The sequence below is a fragment of the Oncorhynchus mykiss genome, chromosome 20 (genome assembly GCF_057628025.1).
Source record: "Oncorhynchus mykiss isolate SJ-2025 chromosome 20, ASM5762802v1, whole genome shotgun sequence".
Classification (NCBI taxonomy): Eukaryota; Metazoa; Chordata; class Actinopteri; order Salmoniformes; family Salmonidae; genus Oncorhynchus; species Oncorhynchus mykiss.
The window spans coordinates 49,105,223-49,131,893 of NC_143041.1; the positions used below are offsets into that span (position 1 = coordinate 49,105,223).

The following is a 26,671-nucleotide window of genomic DNA, read 5'->3' on the forward strand; positions in this document are numbered from 1 at the left end:
AATCATTTTTATGCCCTTCAGCACTTGGCGGTCCATTCTGTGAGCTTGTGTGGACTACCACTTCGCAGCTGAGCCGTTGTTTCTCCTAGACGTTTCCACAATAACAGCACTTACAGTTGACCGGGGCAGCTCTATCAGCACAAAAATTTGACAAACTGACTTGTTGGAAAGGTGGCATCTTATAATGGTGCCACAGTGAAAGTCCCTGAGCTCTTCAGTAAGGCCATTCTACTGACAATGTTTGTCTATGGAGATTACATGGCTGTGTATTCGATTTTATACACCTGTATAAATGAAAGTGAGTGACTGCAGGTGTTGAGAAAACCCACCTCATCTTCCAGGTCTGCAGATATGATGTCATCAAGCTCTCTGGAATGAGAAAACAGACACAATGAAAATCAACACACACAGACCACAGACCCCCACAACACACACTCACTCTGTCTCGGACTGTTTCTCAGTGAAGACTCGGAGGACAAAGTCGGCCTCCTGCCCAGACTCGAAGGTGGAGGGGACGATGAGGTATTCTCCTGGAGGCAGACGGAGACGGTTGCTGACCTCTCTCAGGTTGATGAAGGTCTCCGAGCGAGCGCAGGATGAGTGGGTCAGGAAGAAGTCTTTCTTTAGGTGCACGTTCTGACAGCCCCTGTACTGCAGAGGATCACGGTAGGAAACAGAGACAGATAGACGTGGGTTTGAAGCTCAACTAGATGTGATTTAAGTGTGTATCATTCAAATGAACTAATAACTAAGCCATACCCTAGGAAGTGATCATTCGTACAAGTGCGGCAGAAACTGCATGAAGCAAATTCATGAAATATATAGCTTCCATACCTCTTCTGGAATCTGCAAAACGAAAAGAGAAAAATCATGAAGCTTTGGAAACATAAAAAAAAATGAATGTCTGTGAACAGGTTATTTAACCATTATTTAACCAGACAAGTCCGTTAAGATCTAATCATTTATAATGATGGCCTGCTTGTCTCTCACCTCGTAGATGGCGAACCCGATGGTGTGCATGTCCTGTCCCTGTCCCCGGTACCTCCTCCTATCCTTCTGCATCAGAGCCACCAGGAAGCTACAGGCCACCTCGTCATCCTCAGGGTCGTCGTCCTCCTCTAGCAGAGTGATCTTATACTGGGGGTTGATCCAGAACGTGTCTGGAGGAACACAGAGATAAGACAGAGTTATACTGGGGGGTTGATCCAGAACGTGTCTAGAGGAACACAGAGATAAGACAGAGTTATACTGGGGGGTTGATCCAGAACGTGTCTAGAGGAACACAGAAATAAGACAGAGTTATACTGAGGGGTTGATCCAGAACGTGTCTGGAGGAACCCAGAGATAAGACAGAGTTATACTGGGGGGGTTGATGCTGCTGTGGTCCAGTTCTGTTTTATTAGCCATCTAGAAGTCTTTAGTAAGACTTTACACAGCCCATCTGTAAATAGCCCACCCAACTACCTCATCCCCATATTGTTATTTATTTTTTGCTCCTTTGCACCCCAGTATCTCTACTTGCACATTCATCTTCTGCACATCTAATCACTCCAGTGTTTAATTGCTAAATTGTAATTATTTTGCTACTATGGCCTATTTATTGCCTTACCTCTCTTATCCTACCTCATTTGAACACACTGTATATAGACTTTTTCTAAGGTATTATTGACTGTACGTTTGTTTATTCCATGTGTAACTCTGTGTTGTTGTTTGTGTCGCACTGCCTTGCTTTATCTTGGCCAGGTCGCAGTTGTAAATGAGAACTTGTTCTCAACTGGTCTACCTGGTTAAATAAAGGTGATCTGGCCTACCTGGTTAAATAAAGGTGATCTGGTCTACCTGGTTAAATAAAGGTGATCTGGTCTACCTGGTTAAATAAAGGTGATCTGGTCTACCTGGTTAAATAAAGGTGATCTGGTCTACCTGGTTAAATAAAGGTGATCTGGTCTACCTGGTTAAATAAAGGTGATCTGGTCTACCTGGTTAAATAAAGGTGATCTGGTCTACCTGGTTAAATAAAGGTGATCTGGTCTACCTGGTTAAATAAAGGTGATCTGGTCTACCTGGTTAAATAAAGGTGATCTGGTCTACCTGGTTAAATAAAGGTGATCTGGCCTACCTGGTTAAATAAAGGTGATCTGGTCTACCTGGTTAAATAAAGGTGATCTGGCCTACCTGGTTAAATAAAGGTGATCTGGTCTACCTGGTTAAATAAAGGTGATCTGGTCTACCTGGTTAAATAAAGGTGATCTGGTCTACCTGGTTAAATAAAGGTGATCTGGTCTACCTGGTTAAATAAAGGTGATCTGGTCTACCTGGTTAAATAAAGGTGATCTGGTCTACCTGGTTAAATAAAGGTGATCTGGTCTACCTGGTTAAATAAAGGTGATCTGGTCTACCTGGTTAAATAAAGGTGATCTGGTCTACCTGGTTAAATAAAGGTAAAATAAAATAAATAAAAAGAAAAGTATTTATTAAACAGCATATCTGAACTGTTCTTCATGGTCTGGGATGGTGTTATGTTGACTGTAAATGTGACTAGGTACAGGATCCGAGGCTTTGGACTCTACTTCATAGTAGGGCCGTTTGAAAATAAAAAATATGTGTTTTTTGTTTATTGCCGAAATGCTTTCTTGAACATGTGAACTTTCATGTGCCTTAACTGGTCTGGGATCTGTTTATATGAATAGACATGTTAACTGATTAATCTAGTTTAGCCAAGGAGAAAGCACTGAGCTATACAGGGAGAAAGACAGGATGCTTTCCGGCTAGTCATGATTGGCTGAGATAATGGGGTGGTGAGTCCTGATTGGTCTGTCATGTCACAGGTTTCTGTCTATAACAGAATGGGCTTTTCCCTGGTCAATAGGTAGATGATCTTTGCTACAGTGGATTTTTGGAAAGCTATGGACAACTGTCAAAGTGTTGCTACAGCTCTTAAAGTTTAAAAGCAGAGACTAGTTTCTGGCCCTGAATTTAGCTGGGTTTAAAAGCCAGAGACTAGTTTCTGGCCCTGAATTTAGCTGGGTTTAAAAGCAGAGACTAGTTTCTGGCCCTGAATTTAGCTGGGTTTAAAAGTAGGAGAGACTAGTTTCTGGCCCTGAATTTAGCTGGGTTTAAAAGCAGGAGAGACTAGTTTCTGGCCCTGAATTTAGCTGGGTTTAAAAGTAGGAGAGACTAGTTTCTGGCCCTGAATTTAGCTGGGTTTAAAAGTAGGAGAGACTAGTTTCTGGCCCTGAATTTAGCTGGGTTTAAAAGTAGGAGAGACTAGTTTCTGACCCTGAATTTAGCTGGGTTTAAAAGTAGGAGAGACTAGTTTCTGGCCCTGAATTTAGCTGGGTTTAAAAGCAGCGACTAGTTTCTGGCCCTGAATTTAGCTGGGTTTGAAAGCAGAGACTAGTTTCTGGCCCTGAATTTAGCTGGGTTTAAAAGCATGGACTAGTTTCTGGCCCTGAATTTAGCTGGGTTTAAAAGTAGGAGAGACTAGATTCTGGCCCTGAATTTAGCTGGTTTTAAAAGTAGGAGAGACTAGTTTCTGGCCCTGAATTTAGCTGGGTTTAAAAGTAGGAGAGACTAGATTCTGGCCCTGAATTTAGCTGGGTTTAAAAGTAGGAGAGACTAGTTTCTGGCCCTGAATTTAGCTGGGTTTAAAAGTAGGAGAGACTAGTTTCTGGCCCTGAATTTAGCTGGGTTTAAAAGTAGGAGAGACTAGTTTCTGGCCCTGAATTTAGCTGGGTTTAAAAGCAGCGACTAGTTTCTGGCCCTGAATTTAGCTGGGTTTAAAAGCAGAGACTAGTTTCTGGCCCTGAATTTAGCTGGGTTTAAAAGTAGGAGAGACTAGATTCTGGCCCTGAATTTAGCTGGGTTTAAAAGTAGGAGAGGCTACTTTCTGGCCCTGAATTTAGCTGGGTTTAAAAGTAGGAGAGACTAGTTTCTGGCCCTGTATTTAGCTGGGTTTAAAAGCAGAGAGACTCGTTTCTGGAGGACAATGCCATGCTGACTCACATGCGATTAGATGTGTGGGTGGGCCTAAGGCTTAAGAGATGGGTGGGGCTAAGGCTTAAGAGATGGGTGGGGCTAAGGCTTAAGAGATGGGTGGGGCTAAGGCTTAAGAGATGGGTGGGGCTAAGGCTTAAGAGATGGGTGGGCCTAAGGCTTAAGAGATGGGTGGGGCTAAGGCTTAAGAGATGGGTGGGCCTAAGGCTTAAGAGATGGGTGGGCCTAAGGCTTAAGAGATGGGTGGGGCTAAGGCTTAAGAGATGGGTGGGGCTAAGGCTTAAGAGTGTGTGAACGATGCTGAATGGGTTTAATTAAACAAAGAGCTCTCTATGAGGTGTGAAAACATCCACAAAATCTTTTAAAAGGGCATTTCCTTCAACTTGTCTCCTAAATGGGATGATTAATGTATCAACTTTTAAAGCAGCATGACTTCCCCATGTTTCCTCCAACCACAGTGGTATATATAACATTTAGATGCTCGGAGTCTGTACTTTTGTAACAATAAGCAAATAGCTTACATTTGACTTAGGCCTCAATAGAGAAATCTGGACAGATATATTCTGTGTTCTGGTATGTGATCTGATTCTGACTCACTGGGGTGGTTCCTTCCTGCCATCCCCAGCTACCCCGGTATTCTCTGATTCAGAGGGGTTGGGTTAAATGTGGAAGACACATTTCAGTTGAATGTATTCAGTTGTACTACTGACTAGGTATCCCCCCTTTCCCTATCTTTTACTGTAAATCTCCTGTAAATATGCCTTGTGTTCTGGTATGTTATATGTGTTCTGGTATGTTCTACGTGTTCTGGTATGTTCTACGTGTTCTGGTATGTTCTACGTGTTCTGGTATGTTCTACGTGTTCTGGTATGCTCTACGTGTTCTGGTATGTTCTATGTGTTCTACGTGTTCTGGTATGTTCTACGTGTTCTGGTATGTTCTACGTGTTCTGGTATGCTCTACGTGTTCTGGTATGTTCTATGTGTTCTGGTATGTTCTACGTGTTCTGGTATGTTCTACGTGTTCTGGTATGTTCTATGTGTTCTACGTGTTCTGGTATGTTCTACGTGTTCTGGTATGTTCTACGTGTTCTGGTATGTTCTACATGTTCTGGTATGTTCTACCTGTTCTGGTATGTTCTATGTGTTCTGATATGTTCTACCTGTTCTGGTATGTTCTATGTGTTCTGGTATGTTCTACGTGATCTGGTATGTTCTATGTGTTCTGGTATGCTCTACATGTTCTGGTATGTTCTACGTCTTCTGGTATGTTCTATGTGTTCTGGTATGTTCTATGTGTTCTATATGTTCTGGTATGTTCTATGTGTTCTATGTGTTCTGGTATGTTCTATGTGTTCTATGTGTTCTGGTATGTTCTATGTGTTCTGGTATGTTCTACGTGTTCTGGTATGTTCTACGTGTTCTACCTGTTCTGGTATGTTCTATGTGTTCTATGTGTTCTGGTATGTTCTACCTGTTCTGGTATGTTCTATGTGGTCTATGTGTTCTGGTATGTTCTACGTGTTCTGGTATGTTCTATGTGTTCTATGTGTTCTGGTATGTTCTACCTGTTATGGTATGTTCTATGTGTTCTGGTATGTTCTACATGATCTGGTATGTTCTATGTGTTCTGGTATGTTCTATGTGTTCTGGTATGTTCTACGTGTTCTGATATGTTCTACCTGTTCTGGTATGTTCTATGTGTTCTACGTATTCTGGTATGTTCTACGTGATCTGGTATGTTCTATGTGTTCTGGTATGTTCTATGTGTTCTGGTATGTTCTATGTGTTCTGGTATGTTCTGTGTGTTCTGGTATGTTCTATGTGTTCTACATGTTCTGGTATGTTCTACGTGTTCTGGTATGTTCTATGTGTTCTGGTATGTTCTATGTGTTCTGGTATGTTCTATGTGTTCTGGTATGTTCTATGTGTTCTGGTATGTTCGATGTGTTCTGGTATGTAAACATATGTACTAGTCAACTGTGTGTGACTCACTGGGGTGGTTGCGGCAGCCCCCGGCGGTACTCCCCCGTCTCCACATGCCGTGGAACTTGATGGTGTTCCAGTGGCTGAGGCCGTCCTCACTCAGAGCGTCCGCCGTCAGGTTGCAGATCTCCAGACGGGAAAACTGCCTCAGGAACTCCTGGAACGTCATCCTACAGGGAATATAACATAGTCACAACATAATCCTAACACCAGATCTAATGTTATTAGTCACAACATAATCCTAACACCAGATCTAATGTTATTAGTCACAACATAATCCTAACACCAGATCTAATGTTATTAGTCACATGTAGCCGAATACAACGTTTGATGTTGATGTGAACGCCAAGGAGGAACTTACAGTAAAATGCAGAATACAACAGTTGCAGACCTTACAGTGAAATGCTTACTTACGAGCCCCCTAACCAACAATGCAGTTTAAAAAAAATACGGATAAGAATAAGAAATAAAAGTAACAAGTAATTAAAGAGCAGCAGTGAAATAGCAATAGTGAGACTATATACAGGGGGGTACCGGTACAGAGTCAATGTGTGGGGGGCACCGGTTAGTTGAGGTAATATGTACATGTAGGTAGAGTTATTAAAGTGGCTATAACAACAGAGAGTAGCAGTGGCGAAAAGAGAGAGAGGGGGGGGGGGGGACAATGCCAATAGTCTGGGTAGCCATTTGATTAGATGTTCAGGAGTTGTATGGCTTCGGGTTAGAAGCTGTTTAGAAGCCTCTTGGACCTAGACTTGGCGCTCCGGTACCGCTTGCCGTGCGGTAGCAGAGAGAACAGTCTATGACTAGGGTGGCTGGAGTCTTTGACAATTTTTAGGGCCCTCATCTGACACCACCTGGATGACAGGAAGCTTGGCCCCAGTGATGTACTGGGCTGTTCACACTACCCTCTGTAGTGCCTTGCGGTCGGAGGTCGAGTAGTTGCCATACCAGGCAGTGATACAACCAGGATGCTCTCGATGGTGCAGCTGTAGAACCTTTTGAGATTCTGAGGACCCATGCCAAATCTTTTCAGTCTCCTGAGGGGGAATAGGTTTTGTCGTGCCCTCTTCACGACTGTCTTGGTGTGTTTGGACCATGTTAGTTTGTTGGTAATGTGGACACCAAGGAACTTGAAGCTCTCAACCTGCTCCACTACAGCCCTGTCGATGAGAATGGCGCGTGCTCGGTCCCCCTTTTCCTGTAGTCCACAGAATAAACGTAGACCAAGACCGAGCACGAACCCCTTGGTTACGTTTATTCTGGCACCACACGGCCAGGTCGCTGACCTCCTGACCTCCTATAGGTCATCGCCAAATTTAATGATGGTGTTGGAGTCGTGCCTGGCCGTGCAGTCATGAGTGAACAGGAAGTACAGGAGGGGGCCGAGCACGAACCCGAGGGGCCCCCGTGTTGAGGATCAGCGTGGCAGATGTGTTATTACCTACCCTTACCACCTGCGGGCAGCCTGTCAGCAAGTCCAGGATCCAGTTGCAGAGGGAGGTGTTTAGTCCCAGGGTATATTTAACGAGGCAAGTCAGTTAAGAAGAAATTCTTATTTTCAATGACGGCCGAGGAACAGTGGGTTAACTGGTCTAGGAACAGTGGGTTAACTGGTCTAGGAACAGTGGGTTAACTGGTCTAGGAACAGTGGATTTAACTGCTTGTTCAGGGGGGCAGGATGACATATTTTTACCTTGTCAGCTCAGGGATTCGATCTGGCAACCTTTCGGTTACAAATCCAACGCTCTAACCACTAGGCTACCTGCCGCCACTATGGTGTTGAACGCTGAGCTGTAGTCAATGATTAGCATTCTCACATAGGTGTTCCTTTAGACCAGCCTTTCACAGCACTTCATGGCTACAGGCGTGAGTGTCACGGGTAGGTTGTCATTTAGGCAGGTTACCTTAGTATTCTTGGGCACATGCACTATGGTGGTCTGTGTGTGGTGTAAAGGTGGTCCAGCATTTTTTTCCCTTTGGTTGCACATGCTGACATAAATTTGGTAAAACTGATTCAAGTTTCCCTGCATTAAAGTCCCCGGCCACTAGGAACGCCGCCTCTGGGTGAGCGTTTTCTTGTTTGCTTATGGCAGAATACAGCTCATTCAATACTGTCTTACATGCTGACCAGACCGGACATGTCGCGTGCGCGAGCATCGCAAAGTAAATGTAGGAATCCATGTATTCAATTATTGCACCCACACTGCTCGCGTGCGCCAACGAGCGTCTGCGTTGCCAAGGGCTAAAATAGAAGTAATTTCTATTTCTGACGCAGATCGCGCTGCAAGTCCTGCCTCTCCCATCTCCTCATTGGTTTATAGAAGCAGGTACCCACGTGCCATCCCCTCATTGGTTATAACCACGTGGGTGATTGAAAGACAAATGTTTTGCCGGTTGTCGTGGTAATACTATGAAAGTGTAGATGCCAATCACCATATAAGTTCAAAGATGAAAAATCCTGGAAGGAGGAGAGATGACTAGAAAGGATTCGGTTGGCCGTTGTATGTGTGGGTTAATTGTTGGAGTAGAGGACCTTGTGCATTTCAGGTAAAATAACAACTCAATGTTTATATCCCATGACAAATTAGCTAGCAACAGCAAGCTAGCTAAATAGGACAAATTAGCTAGCAACAGCAAGCTAACTAAATAGGACAAATTAGCTAGCAACAGCAAGCTAGCTAAATAGGACAAATTAGCTAGCAACAGCAAGCTAGCTAAATAGGACAAATTAGCTAGCAAGTGCAAGCTAACTAGCTAAATTGCCATACATGTTTAATGCTTTTCGACCTGTTCCCAAATTAATGTCATTGGTTCAGAGTTTGATATTTTAACCTGCGTGTTGTGATTGCGTTTGGTGTGGGAGGAAAAAATAAATGTATGCACGATGGTGCACGCGCGCAGCCGGTTTGGGTTCCGTGTTATAGTGCCAGCCTCTGACTGTGGTGGTATGTACACAGCAACAAAAAATACAGATGAACTCTCTCGGTAGATAGTGTGGTCTACAGCTTATCATGAGAAACTCTACCTCAGGTGAGCAACAGCTCGAGACTTCCTTACATATTTACCACCGCCCCTTGTCTTACCAGACGCCACTGTTCCGTCCTGCCGGTACATCGTATAACCAGCCAGCTCTATGTTGATGTTGTCATCGTTCAGCCACGACTCAGTGAAGCATAAAATATTACAGTTTTTATAGTCATAACATCGAGATTTCCAGGATTATAATTATATTTATTTGTTAATATTTTAGTCATTTAGTAGATGACTGTGGTGGCCACTCCATTAAAGACAGAATACCAGCTGACTGCTTTTTCCCTAAATAGTTATTGCATAGTTTGGAGCTGTGCTTTGGGTCATTGTCCTGTTGTATGAGGAAATTGGCTCCAATTAAGTGCCGTCCACAGGGTATGGCATGGCGTTGCAAAATGGAGTGATAGCCTTCCTTCTTCAAGATCCCTTTTACCCTGTACAAATCTCCCATCACACTCCTCCAGCATCGTTTAATTTTTTCTGCGTCTCACGAATGTTCTTCTTTGTGATCCGAACACCTCAAACTTAGATTCATAACACTTTTTTTCCAATCTTTCTCTGTCCAATATTTTATTTTTATTGGCCAGTCTGAGATATGGCTTTTTCTTTGCAACTCTGCCTAGAAGGCCAGCATCCCGGAGTCGCCTCTTCACTGTTGACCTTGAGACTGGTGTTTTGCGGATACTATTTAATGAAGCTGACAATTGAGGACTTGTGAGGCGTCGGTTTCTCAAACTTAGCACTCTAATGTACATGTCCTCTTCCTCAGTTGTGCACCAGGGTCTCCCACTCCTCTTTCTATTCTGGTTAGAGCCAGTTTGCACTGTTCTGTGAAGGGAGTAGTACACAGCATTGTATGAGATCCTCAGTTACTTGGCAATTTCTCTCATGGAATAGCCTTCATTTCTCGGAACAAGAATAGACTGATGCGTTTCGGAAGAAATGTCTTTGTTTCTGGCCACTTTGAGCCTGTAATCGAACCCACAAATGCTGATGCTCCAGATACTCAACTAGTCTACAACTACACTGTTTTATTGCTCCTTTAATCAGTACGACAGTTTTCAGCTGTGCTAACATAATTGCAAAATTGTTTTCTAATGATCAATTAGCCTTTTTAAAATGATAAACTTGGATTAGCTAACACAACGTGCCATTGGAACACAGGAGTGATGTTTGCTGATAATGGGCCTATGTACGCCTATGTAGATATTCCATTAAAACATCTGCAGTTTCCAGCTACAATAGTCCTTTACCACATTAACAATGTCTACGCTGTATTTCTGATCAATTTGATGTTATTTTATGATATGTTTTTGTTGCTTTTCTTTAAAAAACAAGGATATTTCTAAATGACCCCAAACTTTTGAACGGTAGTGTATGTAATTAGTTATTATTATTATTATTATTGTTATTAGCTGTTTGCCTATTTCTGATGAAGCCCGATGGAGGCCGAAACATTGGATTAAAATATCAGGTTTGAACTGTGAGAGTCACTCAGCACTATTACTAGCTGATGGAATTACAGTAAGCCCACTCAGCACTATGACTAGCTGATGGAATTACAGTAAACCCACTCAGCACTATTACTAGCTGATGGAATTACTGTAAACCCACTCAGCACTATTACTAGCTGATGGAATTACAGTAAACCCACTCAGCACTATGACTAGCTGATGGAATTACAGTAAACCCACTCAGCACTATGACTAGATGATGGAATTACAGTAAACCCACTCAGCACTATGACTATCTGATGAAATTACAGTAAGCCCAGTCCTACCAGAACTCTCCATCCTCCATCTGTAGATGCAGGTCCTCTCTCTCAGTTGGATCCAACTCATCCCACTCAGGAGAACTGGACACATACAGGGACACGAGAACAGACCACTTATAAGAAACAGAGAAAACCTAGAGGGTTGAGATGGAAACTAAGGGAAGAAACAGAGACTACCTAGAGGGTTGAGATGGAAACTAAGGGAAGAAACTGAGACCACCTAGAGGGTTGAGCTGGAAGCTAAGGGAAGAAACGGAGACCACCTAGAGGGTTGAGCTGGAAACTAAGGGAAGAAACGGAGACCACCTAGAGGGTTGAGATGGAAACTAAGGGAAGAAATGGAGACCACCTAGAGGGTTGAGATGAAAAATAAGGGAAGAAACGGAGACCGCCTAGAGGGTTGAGCTGGAAACTAAGGGAAGAAACGGAGACCACCTAGAGGGTTGAGATGGAAACTAAGGGAAGAAACGGAGACCACCTAGAGGGTTGAGATGGAAACTAAGGGAAGAAACGGAGACCACCTAGAGGGTTGAGATGGAAACTAAGGGAAGAAACGGAGACCACCTAGAGGGTTGAGATGGAAACTAAGGGAAGAAACGGAGACCACCTAGAGGGTTGAGATGAAAAATAAGGGAAGAAACAGAGACCACCTAGAGGGTTGAGATGGAAACTAAGGGAAGAAACGGAGACCACCTAGAGGGTTGAGATGGAAACTAAGGGAAGAAACGGTTATAGCAGTGTTCATGTAAGGGTTAGAGGTAGAGGTAGTGGAGACTCACTTGTCGCTCCAGGCCCCAGTCCACTCCACCTGTCCCCAGGGGTTCCTCACCCTGATCAGCCTCTCCACCTGACCCTGGTAGTCCACCTGCAACAGGACAGGGGTGGACAGATATCACTAACACTCACAGACACATACAACAACAATACACACAGTCTACACTAGAGAAACAGTCTACATACTGACAACACACTAGAGACACAGTCTACATACTGACAACACACTAGAGACACAGTCTACATACTGACAACACACTAGAGACACAGTCTACCTACTGACAACAGAGTAGAGACACAGTCTACATACTGACAACAGAGTAGAGACACAGTCTACATACTGACAACACACTAGAGACACAGTCTACATACTGACAACACACTAGAGACACAGTCTACATACTGACAACACACTAGAGACAGTCTACATACTGACAACACACTAGAGACACAGTCTACATACTGACAACACACTAGAGACACAGTCTACACACTAACAACAACAATACACACAGTCTACCTACTGACAACACACTAGTAACAGTCTACATACTGACAACACAGTAGAGACACAGTCTACACACTAACAACAACAATACACACAGTCTACCTACTGACAACACAGTAGAGACACAGTCTACCTACTGCTAACACATTAGAGACACAGTCTACATACTGACAACACAGTAGACACAGTCTACCTACTGACAACACACTAGAGACAGTCTACATACTGACAACACACTAGAGACACAGTTTACCTACTAACTACACAGTAGAGACACAGTCTACATACTGACAACACACTAGAGACACAGTCTACCTACTAACTACACAGTAGAGACACAGTCTACCTACTGACAACACAGTAGAGACACAGTCTACCTACTGACAACACAGTAGAGACAGGTAAGACCCCGGTAGAACCAGGGTTCCTGGCCAGGTATAAACCTACCTGCTTCAGGCCGGTGACTGAGTAAGCATGTCCTTTCACCAGCTTCTTGAACGTGACAGACTCCATGTCAAAGGCACTGGTGATCTGTAGTCACAAGATGTCATTAGAAGAATACAATATCCATGATGCATCTGAATCACTGTTATCTTATTTGGATGAATTGACTATTTTATGCTATTGTGGTGGAGCTGATTAGGAACCACACTCTTGCAATGAGATATTTCCCCCTCTATAATGGTTAAGATGTTAAATCCGATCAGTTACACTATGTCATGCAAGTTCACGATGATGTTGTTTCAAATGAAATGTATTTATAAAGCCCTTCTTACATCAGCTGATGTCTCAAAGTGCTGTACAGAAACCCAGCCTAAAACCCCAAACAGCAAGCAATGCAGGTGTAGAAGCACGGTGGCTAGGAAAAACTCCCTAGAAAGGCCAAAACCTAGGAAGAAACCTAGAGAGGAACCAGGCTATGAGGGGTGGCCAGTCCTCTTCTGGCTGTGCCGGGTAGAGAGGAACCAGGCTATGAGTGGTGGCCAGTCCTCTTCTGGCTGTGCCGGGTAGAGAGGAACCAGGCTATGAGGGGTGGCCAGTCCTCTTCTGGCTGTGCCGGGTAGAGAGGAACCAGGCTATGGAGGGGTGGCCAGTCCTCTTCTGGCTGTGCCGGGTGGAGATTATAACAAAACATGGCCAATATTTTTAAAATGTAGGAACATCAAACTAACTGTCCCCTGGCTGTCTTCCAGGACCGCAGTACCAGGAGGACCAGGGAAGGGGGACTCACGTCGATGGAGCAGCCCAGCAATGAGCCTCTGTCCAGGGCTTTGCTGATGATCCTGTACAGGTCCCGTGGAGCCTTCCGGAGATCGTACATCTCAGAGACACCACCGGTGAAGTCCTCAAAACCTTCTGTGGTGCTGCCTCCAGACAGAGCCTCGTAGGAACCATTCAGCCTGACGGGAGAGACACAGAGATACACATTCACGTATCAGGTCAGCATTATCAACTAGTAACATATTTCAGACAAGGATAGACTCTATATGACAGAGTGTTTACACTACTTGTACATGGGCCCTGGTTAACGGTAGTGCACTTCATAGAGAACAGAGCGCCGATTGGGACGCAACCCAAGGGCCTTTGTTGACATACTTGGAGTAGGCCTTCTCCAGCAGGGCGCTCCAGAACTCATTGCCCTCGGCCGAGTGGACGAACATGAGCTCTCCATTCTTCGTTGGCAGCCGGTCATCAATCACCACGTCCACCCACTCACCAAACTGCCAGAACTGAAGACAGAGAGACAGAATGTTTTTTTCTTACTTATAGCAACTTCAGCTGGATAGCAAAACACTGAACACAGCTGTCTCCTGAAACGTAGGGTAGGTCTCAATTTAAACAATGGTGACTTCCTTAAAAAGCTACCTAAAAGGGCAGCGTTCTTGTGGATTGAGACTGACCTGCCTATACTGATAGATAGATCTAGTGCACGGTTCTGACTGTCTTTATGGTTGCTGAACTGCCTATACTGATAGATAGACCTAGTGCACGGTTCTGAATGTCTGTCTGGTGACTGACCTGCCTATACTGATAGATAGACCTAGTGCACGGTTCTGACTGTCTGGTGACTGACCTGCCTATACTGATAGATAGACCTAGTGCACGGTTCTGTCTGTCTGTCTGTCTGTCTGTCTGGTGACTGACCTGCCTATACTGATAGATAGATCTAGTGCACGGTTCTGTCTGTCTGTCTGGTTGCTGACCTGCCTATACTGATAGATAGACCTAGTGCATGGTTCTGTCTGTCTGTCTGGTTGCTGACCTGCCTATACTGATAGATAGACCTAGTGCACGGTTCTGTCTGTCTGTCTGTCTGTCTGTCTGTCTGGTGACTGACCTGCCTATACTGATAGATATACCTAGTGGACGGTTCTGACTGTCTGGTGACTGACCTTCCTATACTGATAGATAGACCTAGTGCACGGTTCTGTCTGTCTGTCTGGTGACTGACCTGCCTATACTGATAGATAGATCTAGTGCACGGTTCTGTCTGTCTGTCTGGTTGCTGACCTGCCTATACTGATAGATAGACCTAGTGCACGGTTCTGTCTGTCTGTCTGTCTGTCTGGTGACTGACCTGCCTATACTGATAGATAGACCTAGTGCACGGTTCTGACTGTCTGTCTGTCTGTCTGGTGACTGACCTGCCTATACTGATAGATAGACCTAGTGCACGGTTCTGTCTGTCTGTCTGTCTGTCTGTCTGGTGACTGACCTGCCTATACTGATAGATAGACCTAGTGCACGGTTCTGTCTGTCTGTCTGTCTGTCTGTCTGTCTGTCTGGTGACTGACCTGCCTATACTGATAGATAGACCTAGTGCACGGTTCTGTCTGTCTGTCTGTCTGTCTGGTGACTGACCTGCCTATACTGATAGATAGATCTAGTGCACGGTTCTGTCTGTCTGTCTGGTTGCTGACCTGCCTATACTGATAGATAGACCTAGTGCACGGTTCTGTCTGTCTGTCTGTCTGTCTGTCTGTCTGTCTGTCTGTCTGTCTGGTGACTGACCTGCCTATACTGATAGATAGACCTAGTGCATGGTTCTTTCTGTCTGTCTGGTGACTGACCTGCCTATACTGATAGATAGACCTAGTGCACGGTTCTGACTGTCTGTCTGGTTGCTGACCTGCCTATACGGATAGATAGACCTAGTGCACGGTTCTGACTGTCTGTCTGGTGACTGACCTGCCTATACTGATAGATAGACCTAGTGCACGGTTCTGACTGTCTGTCTGGTTGCTGACCTGCCTATACGGATAGATAGACCTAGTGCACGGTTCTGACTGTCTGTCTGGTGACTGACCTGCCTATACGGATAGATAGACCTAGTGCACGGTTCTGACTGTCTGTCTGGTTGCTGAATTGTCATACAGGCAGGCAGCAGGCAAGCAGCTCAAGATTATTTGTTCTGGTCGTCTAGTGATGGACCTTAGTCCCACTTCAGCAGCGCCATTCCTTTACAAACTAGTAAATGATCATTCAGAGACCGTTCTAAACTATCTCCAGAGAAGGGTTTGTGTGGGCATTTAGAAAGCGGTAGTGTACCCTTAAAGCCAACTTATGCTTGATCCGAGGCTCTGTACTGCATCGCTCCTCCCAAATTGTGTAAGAATGCGGAAGGCTCCATATACAATAGCTCCGCATTGACATGATTGGCTGACGGTAGGTGACGGGGCGGGAGGTCGTGTATAAACACAAACTCACTTCCTTGACAACTTCCTTCACAACAGCACTGCGTTGCTCCGCGAAGTGAAAGAGGTATGAATGGCCTGCCTTCTTCAGAGGCAGTATCACCGTAAATACTGCACAGCCAACGCGGACGTCGGAATTGACCAAGCAGCACTCTTTACAGACAGACAAACAAACATGCTGTAGCCGAAATGCTTTCAAGATAATATGACTGCAGTACATATAACGTCATTGCCCGGGACTAAACGTTAAGATTGTGACTGTGTTTAACATGGGGTTGCATGTTTCGTCACATTAATTAACTTTCTACCCGTTGCATCCTCATTGGGCGCTGATGTAGATTTGGTCTGAAGTGCATTGCTGTGGTTTGGAAACACGATGACATTTCTAAAGAAGACAAATAATTAGTATGATTTTAGATAGCTAACGTTAGCATTGCTAGCTATTTTTTGACGAATTTTGCTAGCAAATGACAACATTGCCATTAGTCTAAAGAAAATTTGACGACATGATACTGATTACAAAGCTGTTTCCTACTAAATACTATCAATGTAATTATATTTCCAGGCGACTATTGTGTAATTTAGACAAAACAGTCATTAGCCCCCGTTCAGAATGACTGGGCGTATCATGACTTTAGGGCGTGTTGAGAACGTTCATAACAATGGCATGACGCGACCGAATAGAGGAGGGCGCGTTGAGAACGTTCATAACAATGGCATGACGCGACCGAATAGAGGAGGGCGCGTTGAGAACGTTCATTACAATGACATGACGCGACCGAATAGCTGAGGGCGCGTTGAGAACGTTCATAACAATGGCATGACGCGACCGAATATAGCGGAGGGCGCGTTGAGAACGTTCATTACAATGACATGACGCGACCGAATAGCGGAGGGCGTGTTGAGAACGTTCATAACAATGGCATGACGCGACCGAATAGCCGAGGGCGCGTTGAGAACGTTCATAACAATGACATGACGCGACCGAATAGCGGAGGGCGCGTTGAGAACGTTCATAACAATGACATGACGCGACCGAATAGCGGAGGGCGCGTTGAGAACGTTCATAACAATGACATGACGCGACCGAATAGCTGAGGGCGCGTTGAGAACGTTCATAACAATGACATGACTCGACCGAATAGCTGAGGGCGCGTTGAGAACGTTCATAACAATGACATGACGCGACCGAATAGCGGAGGGCGCGTTGAGAACGTTCATAACAATGGCATGACGCGACCGAATATAGCGGAGGGCGCGTTGAGAACGTTCATAACAATGACATGACGCGACCGAATAGAGGAGGGCGTGTTGAGAACGTTCATAACAATGGCATGACGCGACCGAATATAGCGGAGGGCGCGTTGAGAACGTTCATAACAATGACATGACGCGACCGAATAGCTGAGGGCGCGTTGAGAACGTTCATAACAATGACATGACTCGACCGAATAGCTGAGGGCGCGTTGAGAACGTTCATAACAATGGCATGACGCGACCGAATATAGCGGAGGGCGCGTTGAGAACGTTCATAACAATGGCATGACGCGACCGAATAGCCGAGGGCGCGTTGAGAACGTTCATAACAATGGCATGACGCGACCGAATATAGCGGAGGGCGCGTTGAGAACGTTCATTACAATGACATGACGCGACCGAATATAGAGGAGGGCGTGTTGAGAACGTTCATAACAATGACATGACGCGACCGAATATAGAGGAGGGCGTGTTGAGAACGTTCATAACAATGACATGACGCGACCGAATATAGCGGAGGGCGCGTTGAGAACGTTCATAACAATGGCATGACGCGACCGAATATAGAGGAGGGCGTGTTGAGAACGTTCATAACAATGACATGACGCGACCGAATATAGAGGAGGGCGTGTTGAGAACGTTCATAACAATGACATGACGCGACCGAATATAGCGGAGGGCGCGTTGAGAACGTTCATAACAATGACATGACGCGACCGAATAGCGGAGGGCGCGTTGAGAACGTTCATTACAATGACATGACGCGACCGAATAGCGGAGGGCGCGTTGAGAACGTTCATAACAATGGCATGACGCGACCGAATAGCTGAGGGCGCGTTGAGAACGTTCATTACAATGACGACGCGACCGAATAGCGGAGGGCGCGTTGAGAACGTTCATTACAATGACATGACGCGACCGAATAGCGGAGGGCGTGTTGAGAACGTTCATAACAATGACATGACTCGACCGAATAGCGGAGGGCGCGTTGAGAACGTTCATAACAATGACATGACGCGACCGAATAGCGGAGGGCGCGTTGAGAACGTTCATAACAATGACATGACGCGACCGAATAGCGGAGGGCGCGTTGAGAACGTTCATAACAATGACATGACGCGACCGAATAGCGGAGGGCGCGTTGAGAACGTTCATAACAATGACATGACGCGACCGAATAGCGGAGGGCGCGTTGAAAACGTTCATAACAATGACATGACGCGACCGAATAGCGGAGGGCGCGTTGAGAACGTTCATAACAATGGCATGACGCGACCGAATATAGCGGAGGGCGCGTTGAGAACGTTCATAACAATGACATGACGCGACCGAATAGCGGAGGGCGCGTTGAGAACGTTCATAACAATGGCATGACGCGACCGAATATAGCGGAGGGCGCGTTGAGAACGTTCATAACAATGACATGACGCGACCGAATAGCGGAGGGCGCGTTGAGAACGTTCATAACAATGACATGACGCGACCGAATAGCCGAGGGCGCGTTGAGAACGTTCATAACAATGACATGACGCGACCGAATAGCGGAGGGCGCGTTGAGAACGTTCATAACAATGACATGACGCGACCGAATAGCGGAGGGCGCGTTGAGAACGTTCATAACAATGGCATGACGCGACCGAATAGCGGAGGGCGCGTTGAGAACGTTCATAACAATGGCATGACGCGACCGAATAGCGGAGGGCGTGTTGAGAACGTTCATAACAATGGCATGACGCGACCGAATAGCGGAGGGCGCGTTGAGAACGTTCATAACAATGGCATGACGCGACCGAATAGCGGAGGGCGCGTTGAGAACGTTCATAACAATGACATGACGCGACCGAATAGCCGAGGGCGCGTTGAAAACGTTCATAACAATGACATGACGCGACCGAATAGCGGAGGGCGCGTTGAGAACGTTCATAACAATGACATGACGCGACCGAATAGCGGAGGGCGCGTTGAGAACGTTCATAACAATGACATGACGCGACCGAATAGCGGAGGGCGCGTTGAGAACGTTCATAACAATGACATGACGCGACCGAATAGCGGAGGGCGCGTTGAGAACGTTCATAACAATGGCATGACGCGACCGAATATAGCTGAGGGCGTGTTGAGAACGTTCATAACAATGGCATGACGCGACCGAATATAGCGGAGGGCGTGTTGAGAACGTTCATAACAATGACATGACTCGACCGAATAGCGGAGGGCGCGTTGAGAACGTTCATAACAATGACATGACGCGACCGAATAGCGGAGGGCGCGTTGAGAACGTTCATTACAATGACATGACGCGACCGAATAGAGGAGGGCGCGTTGAGAACGTTCATAACAATGACATGACGCGACCGAATAGCGGAGGGCGCGTTGAGAACGTTCATTACAATGACATGACGCGACCGAATAGAGGAGGGCGCGTTGAGAACGTTCATTACAATGACATGACGCGACCGAATAGCGGAGGGCGCGTTGAGAACGTTCATAACAATGACATGACGCGACCGAATAGAGGAGGGCGCGTTGAGAACGTTCATTACAATGACATGACGCGACCGAATAGCGGAGGGCGCGTTGAGAACGTTCATAACAATGACATGACGCGACCGAATAGCTGAGGGCGCGTTGAGAACGTTCATAACAATGGCATGACGCGACCGAATATAGCGGAGGGCGCGTTGAGAACGTTCATTACAATGACATGACGCGACCGAATAGCGGAGGGCGTGTTGAGAACGTTCATAACAATGGCATGACGCGACCGAATAGCCGAGGGCGCGTTGAGAACGTTCATAACAATGACATGACGCGACCGAATAGCGGAGGGCGCGTTGAGAACGTTCATAACAATGACATGACGCGACCGAATAGCGGAGGGCGCGTTGAGAACGTTCATAACAATGACATGACGCGACCGAATAGCTGAGGGCGCGTTGAGAACGTTCATAACAATGACATGACTCGACCGAATAGCTGAGGGCGCGTTGAGAACGTTCATAACAATGACATGACGCGACCGAATAGCGGAGGGCGCGTTGAGAACGTTCATAACAATGACATGACGCGACCGAATAGCGGAGGGCGCGTTGAGAACGTTCATAACAATGACATGACGCGACCGAATAGCGGAGGGCGCGTTGAAAACGTTCATAACAATGACATGACGCGACCGAATAGCTGAGGGCGCGTTGAGAACGTTCATAACAATGGCATGACGCGACCGAATATAGCGGAGGGCGCGTTGAGAACGTTCATAACAATGACATGACGCGACCGAATAGCGGAGGGCGCGTTGAGAACGTTCATAACAATGACATGACGCGACCGAATAGCCGAGGGCGCGTTGAGAACGTTCATAACAATGACATGACGCGACCGAATAGCGGAGGGCGCGTTGAGAACGTTCATAACAATGACATGACGCGACCGAATAGCGGAGGGCGCGTTGAGAACGTTCATAACAATGGCATGACGCGACCGAATAGCGGAGGGCGCGTTGAGAACGTTCATAACAATGGCATGACGCGACCGAATAGCGGAGGGCGTGTTGAGAACGTTCATAACAATGACATGACGCGACCGAATAGCGGAGGGCGCGTTGAGAACGTTCATAACAATGGCATGACGCGACCGAATAGCCGAGGGCGCGTTGAGAACGTTCATAACAATGACATGACGCGACCGAATAGCCGAGGGCGCGTTGAAAACGTTCATAACAATGACATGACGCGACCGAATAGCTGAGGGCGCGTTGAGAACGTTCATAACAATGACATGACGCGACCGAATAGCGGAGGGCGCGTTGAAAACGTTCATAACAATGGCATGACGCGACCGAATAGCGGAGGGCGCGTTGAAAACGTTCATAACAATGGCATGATGCGACCGAATAGCGGAGGGCGCGTTGAGAACGTTCATAACAATGGCATGATGCGACCGAATAGCGGAGGGCGCGTTGAAAACGTTCATAACAATGGCATGACGCGACCGAATAGCGGAGGGCGCGTTGAGAACGTTCATAACAATGGCATGATGCGACCGAATAGCGGAGGGCGCGTTGAGAACGTTCATAACAATGACATGACGCGACCGAATAGCGGAGGGCGCGTTGAAAACGTTCATAACAATGGCATGACGCGACCGAATATAGCGGAGGGCGCGTTGAGAACGTTCATAACAATGACATGACGCGACCGAATAGCGGAGGGCGCGTTGAGAACGTTCATAACAATGACATGACGCGACCGAATATAGCGGAGGGCGCGTTGAGAACGTTCATAACAATGGCATGACGCGACCGAATAGCGGAGGGCGCATTGAGAACGTTCATAACAATGACATGACACGACCGAATAGCGGAGGGCGCGTTGAGAACGTTCATAACAATGACATGACGCGACCGAATAGCGGAGGGCGCGTTGAGAACGTTCATAACAATGGCATGACGCGACCGAATAGCGGAGGGCGCGTTGAGAACGTTCATAACAATGACATGACGCGACCGAATAGCGGAGGGCGCGTTGAGAACGTTCATAACAATGGCATGACGCGACCGAATAGCGGAGGGCGCATTGAGAACGTTCATAACAATGACGTGACCGAATGGTGGAGGTGTAACCTATGAATATAGTCACTGAATAAGTGTTTCCCTTCAAAGTCTATTGATTATCCCTGTTCAACTCTGTAGTCTGGTCTCCTTCATCACCTGAAGTTACCAGACCCGGTCTGCTAGGTGGTTGCTATGTTACCAGACCCGGTCTGCTAGGTGGTTGCTATGTTACCAGACCCGGTCTGCTAGGTTACCAGACCCGGTCTGCTAGGTGGTTGCTACTTAAAGTCCCCAGGACATTCACAGTATTAGGCAAGACTGCCTTCTCTTCTTGTGCACCAGACTCATGGAATAGTCTAGAATCCCTGCTTCATCTAGATGTGTTAGTGCTACTGAATGGAATAGTCTAGAATCCCTGCTTCATCTAGATGTGTTAGTGCTACTGAATGGAATAGTCTAGAATCCCTGCTTCATCTAGATATGTTAGTGACCCTGAATTTGTTTGTTGTTGTAGGCTGGATCATGTTGTATTGTATGTTTTAATTCTGTATTGTATTAATTGTTGCTGCCTTCTTGGCCAGGTCTCCCTTGAAAAAGAGACTCTGGGTCTCAATGGGCTTTTCCTGGTTAAATAAAAAAAATTAAACGGACTCAAAGAAGGTCCATTATGGGTCGATCATTTCAGCAAACAAGGGAATAATAAAGGTTATTGAATGTAATGTAATGTAATTGTCTTGCCGATGGCCCTAAAGGATGCTATAACCCTGCAGGTGTGTGTGTAACCTGACAGGAGGGAGATGTGTGTGTGTGTGTGTGTGTGTGTGTGTGTGTGTGTGTGTGTGTGTGTGTAGTTGTACCTGAAAGTGGAAGATCCCAGCGTAGTCCTCTTGGAAGGACTGACCATGAGGGACCACTCGGTGGAGCAGCCTCTCATTAAGGGTTAGAGAGGCTATGGCTGCTAGGAGCCAGCAATCACCTGATGGGGGAGGGAGGAGGGAGAGAGCAGGGAGGGCGGGGATTTAGGTGGAGGGAGGGAGGGAGAGAGAGACACAGAAAGACAGAGAGAAAATTTGTTGCAATCGTTTTAACTAGAATGGCCAGCAGGTGGAGTGTGTACCAGGCTGTGCTTGTGATGTCTGCCAGGGCCAACCCAGTTCTGGTCCAGGGCATGATGTTAGTTCCACTAGGAAGGAAGGCCCAGCGGCCCTGGACCTGAGCCAACCCAGTGTGTACTGTCCTACCCCACAGTCCAACTCTGTTCTACCAAATAGGGATTTTCCACACTCACATTCTGTACTGAACCTATGAAAGGGGAGACTTGTTTGATTTCCTGAACCAGCTACTACTACGGCTGATTCGAGGTGAAATAAACAGACTACACATTGATGACTGCAGTGAAAGCATGTTGTAAATCTTGAGTAAGGTGGAGGCAACATGATATAGATGTGTGGGCACTATCAGTACATCCTGGTTGTAAATACCACTATCAGTACATCCTGGTTGTAAATACCACTATCAGTACATCCTGGTTGTAAATACCACTATCAGTACATCCTGGTTGTAAATACCACTATCAGTACATCCTGTCCGTAAATACCACTATCAGTACATCCTGGTTGTAAATACCACTATCAGTACATCCTGGTTGTAAATACCACTATCAGTACATCCTGGTTGTAAATACCACTATCAGTACATCCTGGTTGTAAATACCACTATCAGTACATCCTGGTTGTAAATACCACTATCAGTACATCCTGTCCGTAAATACCACTATCAGTACATCCTGGTTGTAAATACCACTATCAGTCCATCCTGGTTGTAAATACCACTATCAGTACATCCTGTCCGTAAATACCACTATCAGTATATCCTGGTTGTAAATACCACTATCAGTACATCCTGGTTGTAAATACCACTATCAGTACATCCTGTCCGTAAATACCACTATCAGTACATCCTGTCCGTAAATACCACTATCAGTACATCCTGGTTGTAAATACCACTATCAGTACATCCTGGTTGTAAATACCACTATCAGTACATCCTGTCCGTAAATACCACTATCAGTATATCCTGGTTGTAAACACCACTATCAGTACATCCTGGTTGTAAATACCAGAGAGAGGAGAGAAGGAAGGCGGTTGTCTTACCTAGCTACCTTACATTGAATGCACTGACTGTAAGTCGCTCGGGATAAGAGTGTCTGCTAAATGACCATATTGTATATGTAATTATGGTAGACCGTTGGGGGTTTAGCCAAGAGCCTTTCAGGTAGTACTGTGGGAGACCGTTGGGGGTTTAGCCAAGAGCCTTTCAGGTAGTACTGTGGGAGACCGTTGGGGGTTTAGCCAAGAGCCTTTCAGGTAGTACGGTGGGAGACCGTTGGGGGTTTAGCCAAGAGCCTTTCAGGTAGTACTGTGGGAGACCGTTGGGGGTTTAGCCAAGAGCCTTTCAGGTAGTACGGTGGGAGATCGTTGGGGGTTTAGCCAAGAGCCTTTCAGGTAGTACTGTGGGAGACCGTTGGGGGTTTAGCCAAGAGCCTTTCAGGTAGTACGGTGGTAGACCGTTGGGGGTTTAGCCAAGAGCCTTTCAGGTAGTACGGTGGGAGACCGTTGGGGGTTTAGCTAAGAGCCTTTCAGGTAGTACTGTGGGAGACCGTTGGGGGTTTAGCCAAGAGCCTTTCAGGTAGTATTGTGGGAGACCGTTGGGGGTTTAGCCAAGAGCCTTTCAGGTAGTACTGTGGGAGACTGTTGGGGGTTTAGCCAAGAGCTGTTCAGGTAGTACTGTGGTAGACCGTTGGGGGTTTAGCCAAGAGCCGTTCAGGTAGTACTAGAATTGTTTCAAAAACAGGTCCTTTTTTTTTTTAAAGACTTCTGGTATCTGTTTACGCAGAACTCACCCAGCGCTCCCTGGCAGATGTCTGTTCTGGTAGCTCCTCCCAGGATGAACTGAGGGTCATCTGTCAGCTCCTGGAGCGAAGGAAAGGGAGGACTGGATTAGACTCTGGTAAAACAAACTGACTGGAAGTGAGAGGGACTGTATTTTTCCTATTAATCTTCTAACAATTCAACAATTAAATTGACCTGGAAGTCCATTTACAGCATTCCTATTTCTGTTACTGATGCTTCTAGTTTTTCTGACAGCTGAGCATATCTGGCTCTTGAGAAATTCTAGAACATATGCAACTGAGGTAAACAAGTGGCACAACTAGGAAGTGGTCAGAGGAAGACTGGTCAAAAGCTGCACTGGTCTCTACTGGACAGACTGAGAGGTTCCTTCCTGTTCCTGTCTCTACTGGACTGACAGAGGTTCCTTCCTGCTCCTGTCTCTACTGGACTGACTGGGAGGTTACTTCCTGATCCTCTCTCTAATGGTATTTACTGGACTAATGAGAGGTTCCTTCCTGTTCCTGTCTCTGCTGGACTGACTGAGAGATTCCTTCCTGTTCCGGTCTCTACTGGTCTCTACTGGACTGACTGGGAGGTTACTTCCTGTTCCTCTCTCTAAAGGTCTTTACTGGACTGACTGAGAGGTTCCTTCCTGTTCCTGTCTCTACTGGACTGACTGAAAGGTTCCTTCCTGTTCCTATCTCTACTGGACTGACTGAGAGGTTCCTTCCTGTTCCTGTCTCTACCGGACTGACTGAAAGGTTCCTTCCTGTTTCTGTCTCTACTGGTCTCTACTGGACTGACTGAAAGGTTCCTTCCTGTTCCTGTCTCTACTGGACTAACTGAAAGGTTCCTTCCTGTTCCTGTCTCTACTGGACTGACTGAGAGGTTCCTTCCTGTTCCTGTCTCTACCGGACTGACTGAAAGGTTCCTTCCTGTTTCTGTCTCTACTGGTCTCTACAGGACTGACTGAAAGGTTCCTTCCTGTTCCTGTCTCTACTGGACTAACTGAAAGGTTCCTTCCTGTTCCTGTCTCTACTGGACTGACTGAAAGGTTCCTTCCTGTTCCTGTCTCTACTGGACTGACTGAGAGGTTCCTTCCTGTTCCTGTCTCTACCGGACTGACTGAAAGGTTCCTTCCTGTTCCTGTCTCTACTGGACTGACTGAGATGTTCCTTTCTAACTGTCTCTACTTGTCCCACACTGCCAGTCTGCCACACAGGCCAGTCACAGTGGCAGCTGAAGGGTGTGACAGCCATACTATAGTCTAGATTGGCAATATAACTGTTCAGCAATATACACCAACACAGGTCATACGACACTGATCAACCTGAGTGTCTGTTTCTTCTTGTCCCCATACTGCAGCACATGTCAGCCATAGCAGCAGCTGCAGTGGCAGAACGTGACAGGGACAGGCATGCTGCTTTACAGACAAGGAAGTAGGAATGCAACGGTCCTGCAGTGTATTGTGGGTCCATGGCGTAAACAACAACACTGGTGGTCAGCCTCGTTGGATCGATGTGATCTGTGTGTGTAGTATACACACTGTCCCTTATAACTGACTCTATAACTGACCCTGACATCAGCTCTCAAACCAATGACACATTCTTAATGAACTGCCCTAAACTATGTGTTAGTATTTAACTAAAATACTAACACTCCTCCCTCTCTCTTTACCCCCCCCCTCACCGTGGGTCTCATCCATTCCACGTCCCTGGTCTTGGCAGAGTAGGGGGCCAGTTCCTTGAAGCCCAGAGAGGGAGGTTCGGCTAGGAAGGAGGGGTCCTGGAACAGACACCCCGTCTCCAGACACTCCTGCCTCAGAGCCTCATAGTCCTGGTGGAAGTCAATTCAAATCATTTCATTAAAAAAAAAATAACAGATTCAATCAACAGTTAAAGCAACAAGATGTGCATTTGATGTCAAAAGCATTAAAACAATCTTGAATTTTCTTCTCCAAAATGGTCCTGGATGATGAAACAAATAACATGTAATGATAAAAGACAAGAGGCTGTGTGGCACAAATAGGCCCTGGTCTAAAGTAGTGCACTATATAGGGAATAGGGTTCTATGTGCCCTGGTCTAAAGTAGTGCACTATATAGGGAATAGGGTTCCATAGGGCTCTGGTCTAAAGTAGTGCACTATTTAGGGAATAGGGTTCCATAGGGCCCTGGTCTAAAGTAGTGCACTATTTAGGGAATAGGG

The 26,671-nt window shown here is 46.2% G+C and overlaps 1 protein-coding gene across 6 annotated transcripts in view; it reads right to left on the reverse strand.

Moving 5' to 3' along the window:
• The window catches only part of LOC110499567 (calpain-1 catalytic subunit), a 46,657-nt gene that overhangs the window by 8,158 nt on the left and 11,828 nt on the right, over positions 1-26,671 (reverse strand). For 3 of the 6 annotated variants that reach the window (XM_090213189.1, XM_090213187.1, XM_090213188.1), the window contains 10 exons: positions 26,155-26,301; positions 24,477-24,546; positions 22,432-22,550; positions 13,667-13,800; positions 13,302-13,470; positions 12,518-12,601; positions 11,568-11,653; positions 10,795-10,869; positions 5,991-6,151; positions 1,285-1,328 (listed from right to left, as the gene is read on the reverse strand). In XM_090213189.1, coding sequence (XP_090069315.1) covers positions 1,300-1,328; positions 5,991-6,151; positions 10,795-10,869; positions 11,568-11,653; positions 12,518-12,601; positions 13,302-13,470; positions 13,667-13,800; positions 22,432-22,550; positions 24,477-24,546; positions 26,155-26,301 — 1,074 coding nt within the window. In that variant the 3' untranslated portion in view covers positions 1,285-1,299. Of the gene's footprint in view, positions 1-329; positions 370-439; positions 652-778; positions 847-990; positions 1,161-1,284; positions 1,329-5,990; positions 6,152-10,794; positions 10,870-11,567; positions 11,654-12,517; positions 12,602-13,301; positions 13,471-13,666; positions 13,801-22,431; positions 22,551-24,476; positions 24,547-26,154; positions 26,302-26,671 lie in introns of those variants that run through there. The other 3 variants (XM_090213186.1, XM_090213185.1, XM_036956415.2) reach the window with 2 other exon arrangements.